This window comes from Populus euphratica, unplaced genomic scaffold (assembly GCF_000495115.2).
Source record: "Populus euphratica unplaced genomic scaffold, PopEup_1.0 scaffold1.1, whole genome shotgun sequence".
NCBI classification, from domain to species: domain Eukaryota; kingdom Viridiplantae; phylum Streptophyta; class Magnoliopsida; order Malpighiales; family Salicaceae; genus Populus; species Populus euphratica.
The window spans coordinates 8,407,293-8,414,258 of record NW_011499845.1 but is presented as its reverse complement, the minus strand read 5'-3'; the positions used below and the strand labels follow the sequence as shown (position 1 = coordinate 8,414,258).

Here is a 6,966-nt window from a genome sequence, read left to right as displayed (position 1 = left end):
TGCTTCACTATATAAAATCTCTCCATCTTTCGAGGTACTCGCAACACATCCTTGAGATTTTGATGACTCTACAGTATTCTCTATACCCTTTTTAAACCAATAACCCTTTTTGAAGTGCCCCCTTTTTGCCACAGTTGTAGCATTTCACAGCCTTCTTACTTCTTAATTTGGCCCTCCCTTGCCTTTGACTCCCACTAGAGCCACGCTCCGTTGATCTTCCTCTTGACACCAACATGATTCTCGTTTTCCATAATGAGAAATTACTCTCTTTAAACCTCTCAATCCCGTACTTTGCTGCCATTATATTCACCGAGATCTATTCAGTTATCACTGTTTCACAGGTCTGTAACGTATATAGAAATAGTATCGTGTGAATAATACTTCACTAAGTAAGTTCCCAGGAAAGATTGGAGGGGTCACAAACGGTCCCGCTTAAAACCCAATCTCCTTAGACAGAACTTCCTAGACTGTATTTAATCACCGCACTGACTTTCTATATACGCCAACAGCAACGTATGTGAACAGTACCGTATGGATGAACAGTACCGTATGGGTGAATAGTGTCGTATAAGTGGATAGTAACCGTATACACGAATAACTTTTGTGTATTAACAACACCAACCAGGAGGCTCTGATACCACTGTTAGGATGCTGGCATGCAAACCCGACAAGACAAAAGATAAGGGACAAGATAAAATGAGAAATGACACACAAGAATTTACGTGTTTCACCCAATTTGGCTACGTCTACGGGCAAGTATAGAAGAATTTTATTAAGTAATGTGGGAATACAACTTATCTCTTAATAATACTTCACTAAGTAAGTTCCCAGGAAAGATTGGAGGGGTCACAAACGGTCCCGATTAAAACTCAATCTCCTTAGACAGAACTTTCTAGACTGTATTTAATCACCGCACTGACTTTCTATATACGCCAACAGCAACGTATGTGAACAGTATCGTATGTGAACAGCATCCATACAAAAGACAAGGACAAGATAGGTAACATCAAATTTGTGCCTAACATTGTTGACAAATTAGTGCCTAACATTGTTGACTTTGTCAACAATCTTAGGGTGATTTCACAGTTAGCACACAAATCTATGATATATGCAAAGCTAAAAATCCCTTCTTCCCTTCTAATACAAACATCATCATCCCCTCCCGAATCAGAATTATTTTGTCCATCGTTCGGATTTCAAATTACGGCCATGTGCCTAAAAGACGTGAAACAAGAAACAAGAAGCAACAACAATTAAAAACGCTTAACCAGTAATCTTCTTCGTGTCTAAAAAGGAAAAAACAAATAAAAAGGACAGCAACTATTGTTAGGTTTTTATCAGGAGAAAAAATAGTAATCACTCTTTATATATTGCTATGGGCTGGATTTAATCTGTAATATAATGGCTGTTAGGACACACGTCGGCTAAGACTATGTTTCTCACAGTTTCTGTTTATATTTTTAGTTTAAAAGAACATTGAATTAATATTTTTTTTATATTTTATAATGATTTTAATGTGATGTTTAAGTGTTAAAAAAATAAAAAATAAAAATTAATATATTTCACCTATATGCATGTACAATCCTATAAGATTTTGTTTAATGTCCAGGTATAAAGATAGAACAATAATACTCATTCATCAGGATGAGGAAGGGGGAGAATTGCCTTCCATTTGCAGTCCGAAGAACAAATTGCACATGGGATATGTAAATATTGAAAACAAGCATTAGACATTAATTTTCCATGCGAGATAGGCAAGTGACCAAGGCGGTTCCAGAGCAGTACCACCACCACTTACCGAAGCCGGCTTTGCCAGTCAAGACCTAATCCACCTTCACATTAAGTAATTGTTAAGATTCTTGATTCACTTGTTCCGAACAAGATCGTTGGATAAAGTGGAGGCTGCACTACTCAAGACAATCATTGACTCCACCACTACATTAATTAAACAAACCAGGGTGACAAGAACAAAAGGCCGACGTGACATAGAAGCACATCGAATCAAGCCGAATCTTTTTCTTCTATTATCATTCCATAGTCAGATTTAAATTCCTTCTCGTTTCACCGCCATCGGTCCGAGATCCTCCTTTCATTTCCCTCGACAGTGAAACAAAAGAGACTTGGATCACATGGTTTTGCGTACTTTTCATTTGCGGCTCTCGCCTTTTCCTATTCAGATACGAAAATGAAGAACCCAAACTATATTCCCCGTAGACCGAAGAGAGACCCACAAGGACAGGCCATCTTCAATTCCTCGTTCTTTACAATATAGGTGCACCAAAAATATAGCCCAACCAAATCTCAAAAAGCTTTAAAAATGTTCACATGGCCCATCTACACACACACACACATATATATATATAATAATCTGTGTATATTTCCAGTTTTCCATTTCATTTGCAAGAGTAACCCCCCAAGTAGATCATTTGCAAAAGTAACCCCCCAGTAGATGGTCACACTCGCATTCTATGTCTGTTGCCCTTCTCTGCTGCAATGGAGAGAAGTCTTGCGACGCCTTGAGTCCAGAGATCATATTCCTTCTGGTTCGAGCACTCAAATTCGATAACTCCCCGTTGCAAAGTTTTCAAACCGAAATACCGCCTTTGCTCACCTCTCTCTAGCAAGTGGCGGCCTGGCCAGGAGGGCATATCTTTGATCACCTCGATCACCACATCTGTAAAATGAAAATTCAAAAGGTGTTTGTGCCACTTTAACTTTTTCTCAAATCCCCAGAATGGAAGAAGCCCTACCTCCTATTCTGTTTTTCACATTATTAGAGAAAGACAAATGCAATGATACTCACTCTTTTTCTTTTTTGTAATGGTCCCAGCGACATGTTTGCTCTTCATCTTCAACATAACCTGCACAAAAAGAAGTTTCAAAAGTTAAAGGTCGCCAGACCAGAATAAAGAAAGTGGTTCCATTTATTTCATCATTTGATCATATCTTTAACTTTGGCACTGATCCCTTTTGACCTCTTTAGATTAGATCCACACTCATCATGGCCGAATAATTCAACGATTTGATATTCCAAAACAGTAAAAGCACGAATTTTGGTTTGAATGGAATCTATAATTACCTGATTCATTTTGTTGACATAAACAGAAACTATCTTCCAGTGAAGGTCACCTGCATTGATCACAGCAACCTCATCAAGATTCTCCTCCCACATCAAGTACCAAATTTTGTTCCAAAATTGCAGTCACGTAATTTTAGAGTTTTCCCAACTCTACCACAATCCGCGAGACAAGAAGATTAGAGAGCCAATATTACAAAGAAATCAAGTTCTAAATTAACTGATAGAGGAAAATATTAGCCAACAAATAACCTTGACAAGGAGTAGCTAGTTACCATCAACATAAACCTCATAAATCATAATACAAAATGTCTCCGTAGAATACCAGCTAATTTAAATAATCATTGTTTAGACATTTTCCAACTTCCATTCAATCTTGGGAAAAATAGAAAACAGAGCTAGATAACTAAATATGCAAAAACAAGTGTGAGCTCAACTAATTTTAAACATGGAAATAATCACCTTTGCGAGTGCGCTTGAGGAGCTCACAACCTCTGGCAAGCAATTCCCTGCTGCAGATGCCCAGGAAATTCTCTTCAGGCACAAGTTCACCACTGAAACTACCATTAGAACTACCATTACTGCCATTTCCAACACCCACCCCTACTCCTTTATCCACTGGAATGACCGCAGCAATATTCCAGACTTCCTTCAATGCCCTCGCCTTCAACGTTGCTGCACCACGTAATGCTGCACCAAAAATCTCGAATTATTTCAATTAAATTGTTGTCCATAAATTTAAATAGATCACGTATAATCGGCATTTATCCATTATGATAAACATAATTTATTACTGTTAAATAAAGGACAACAAACATACCAGTAGCAGCAGCAGCAGTTAATGTCATGATATCACCTGCAGAACGCACAGTCAGCGCAGAATTCAACACAGATGCAAGGCGCTCACGCTCTGCCCCCATGGCCTCTGCTGCCTCCACACATTGTGCGGCCACCAATGTAGCAGCGGATGCCACCGCCATGTCAGTCTTTGCCATTTGCTCATCTTTCCCAGCCCCCGAAGTGGCAGCTGTTGCAGCTGCAATTGCAGCGACAGCGGCAGCAACCCCTGCCACAGATATTGCAGCATGAAGCTGCGCGTTGTGGGTCCGCACCTCCTCCTTTTTCTTCTCTCTCCTGTCCTTCAACCACCTACCAACAGTCTTACCACCACCACCGGCAGCGGCTACTGTGAGGGCATTACCACCAGGAGTGACAGCAGGTGGACGGAACTGTATATTAGGCGGATTGTTGGGTCGACAAAACTGAGAAGAAGAAAGCACATGGATCTATAACTCATCAATTTCATTAAAAAACATCGGTTTCCTTTCTCAAAGTATTTTCTCCTAAAAATTGGGTTCAAGATTTTAGTATTTTCTGAATCATTAAACCAGCAAGTAAAATTGATTGTCTAATAATTAATCATCATAGAGACACATCAGAGACTATCTAAAATTATGGTGGTGGGTTGTTATGATGTTCTTAAAACAAAGCGGGTCCAGACGCCATAAATGTGTTGCTGTGGTTATGCATTGTAACTAATCTAATTCACTCTCTACGGGACCAGCTTGTACCCGCGTCTTCTAAAAACTACAAACGAAGAAGGTGATTAGATCTAAACAGACAAGGGCACGTATATGGTCATTATGCAATCCACGCACGTCGCAAACAATAGTAGTTCCACTATTTTTGATAAAATGACAGAAAAGCAAACACCATCTTACTCAAAATTTTGTTAACCTTGTTGATTTTACAGAAAAATACAAGGAGAAAGAAGAAAAGCCACAGTAGTTTTCTTTGGAACAAAGCAAAGTATACTACAGGAGACATGAAAACAATAGTATTATTGATTTTCATTCTCAAAACAATATTATTGCTTTTCTTATTATAAAAAGATTAACAGAACAACAGATAATAGATTCTTTCTCTCTCTCTCTCTCTCTCTCCCCCTATCACTGGTGCGAAAAAGTATCATTGGTTACAGAGAAAGCCTGAGATATGTTTCGTGGGGGGCCTAGAGTCAGTGGATCAGAAAACGTGTTTTGCACCAAAAAAGATCAAAAACAAACACAAACACACAGAATCGACGAGACCAACTTTATTCAAACTTCGCCTACAATTACCCTAAAAATAGCAACAAATTTCATAACATTAATCAGCTTCGGCCAACTTTAACGAATTACCTTGACATCGTCCATCTCAGATGGAGAGACAGGAGGACTGTCCGTTAAGGACCCATTGAGAGGTCCACTGCTGTGAGAGAGTCGGCCTGAAGTGCGTGGAGATACCTCCTGCTGCATGAGTAGACCCCACAAATCAAGAAATGAAGTAAAAGTTTGGGCAGTTGTAACTTTATTGTGAGAATTGAAATTAATAACAGTAGGGAATAGACTAGTGACTGTGAAGGAGACAGTCTTTGTTTGCGTTTCAAGAGATTATAGCGTGGGAAAAGAAACGATGGTGGAGCAACTGTTAATGTGGTTGATATGGATTTTGAATGAGAGATAAAACCAAAAAGATAAAAGAAGAGTGAAAATGGAGCGTGTAGGGATCAAAGCAAGGTCAGAGTTAGATTTCTCTTATAAAACAGATATAGGCAGGGCAATACAGATAAATTTTACAAATTGGTTCGATCAGAAAACAGAGAGAAGCAAACAAACACCGAAGAAGAAACAAGTGTTATTTTATTTTATTTTTGGCAAAAGAGAACCAAACCAAAGCGTCATAAAGGACAAAGACAGTGATTTGCTTCGTATATTATTAAAGAGAGAAGAACAAAACAAAGACTCAAAGAGCCAAAAAGAAAAAGGAAGAAATCTCACTAACTATCTTTATTCTTTCCATCTCTCTCTCTAAAATATATAAAATTAAACTCACCGACTGTGACATGATTCTCTCCAAGACCATCTGGGATGTCTCGGAGGAAGCAAAAGAAAAGGGGTTTCCAGAAACGGTAGCACAACCCTCTTCTAACTCTCCAATGATATCCTCCTGTATCATACCACCAGCACCGCATGGGATGGTCTTGCCAGAGAAGACCATTTGTGGGGCCACGGCTTTTGATACCTCTAAAGCTGACACACTCCATGACCGTGAAAGAAATTCCATGGGCTCACGTGGTGTTTCCGGTGGCCGGAAAACCGGGTCGGGTCGCCATAGCTCCGTTACGGGTTTGTCCATTGGAGAGAGAAGATGGTGGACGTGTGTTCAGTGTCGAGGTGTTGGTGGTGTGTTTAGTGGGGTTATTACTGGGGAAATGGTTGGGTGTGGGTGTTTTATAGAGGATGGTGGAGCGAGATGTCAGGTTCTTATGATTGTCTTTCTTATTCTTAAAGTATTGGATCGGAGATAACGATAAAAAGGATAAATTAAATTAAAAATAATACTTCAAAAAAAAGAAAGGAGAAAAGAAAAGTTCGGATTAGAGTTTTGTTTTTTCTTTTTTTTTTTAAGAAAAACCACTTATTGTAATTTTTTTAGTTGCTGAGGTAAAATTTGAATTTTAAATAGTGATATAAATCCAGGAGCATGTGTTATTTAAGCTTAACTTCTCTGGTCATCCTAGTCAATGCAAATGATGGTCGTACTCTTAATTGGTAGGCTGCAACTTTAGATAACCATGTATTTTTGTTATTGTAATAATTTTTATGGTTATAATTTAAAAAAATTATTTTATTAAAATTATTTTTAATTGATATTAATTTATTATTTATATATATTTAGTTAAAATTATAGTTTAAATTGAAATCAAATAAAAAGTAATTTAATATATTGAGTTAAATATATTTTTTAATTTGAGGTTATAAAATAATTAATATATATATATATATATTAATATTGATAATTTTTAATTTAAATATTATAAATTTAACTATTATTATTATATAATTAAA

General features: G+C 37.7%; 1 protein-coding gene across 2 annotated transcripts; it reads right to left on the bottom strand.

Annotated features, from left to right (window-relative positions):
- Positions 1 to 2,404: 2,404 nt before the first annotated feature.
- LOC105127431 (uncharacterized) lies at positions 2,405 to 6,382 on the bottom strand. 2 transcript variants are annotated; one of them, XM_011028726.1, is made up of 7 exons: positions 5,951 to 6,382; positions 5,257 to 5,364; positions 3,897 to 4,338; positions 3,539 to 3,766; positions 3,080 to 3,129; positions 2,804 to 2,861; positions 2,405 to 2,674 (listed from the first exon to the last, which is right to left on the bottom strand). In XM_011028726.1, exons 1-7 carry the CDS (start codon positions 6,251 to 6,253, stop codon positions 2,454 to 2,456), a joined length of 1,410 nt encoding a protein of 469 aa, XP_011027028.1. In that variant the 5' UTR covers positions 6,254 to 6,382; the 3' UTR covers positions 2,405 to 2,453. The 2 variants fall into 2 exon arrangements, with proteins under 2 accessions (XP_011027028.1, XP_011027019.1); XM_011028717.1 differs by having other exon boundaries at positions 5,257 to 5,367; positions 5,951 to 6,381.
- Positions 6,383 to 6,966: the final 584 nt, after the last annotated feature.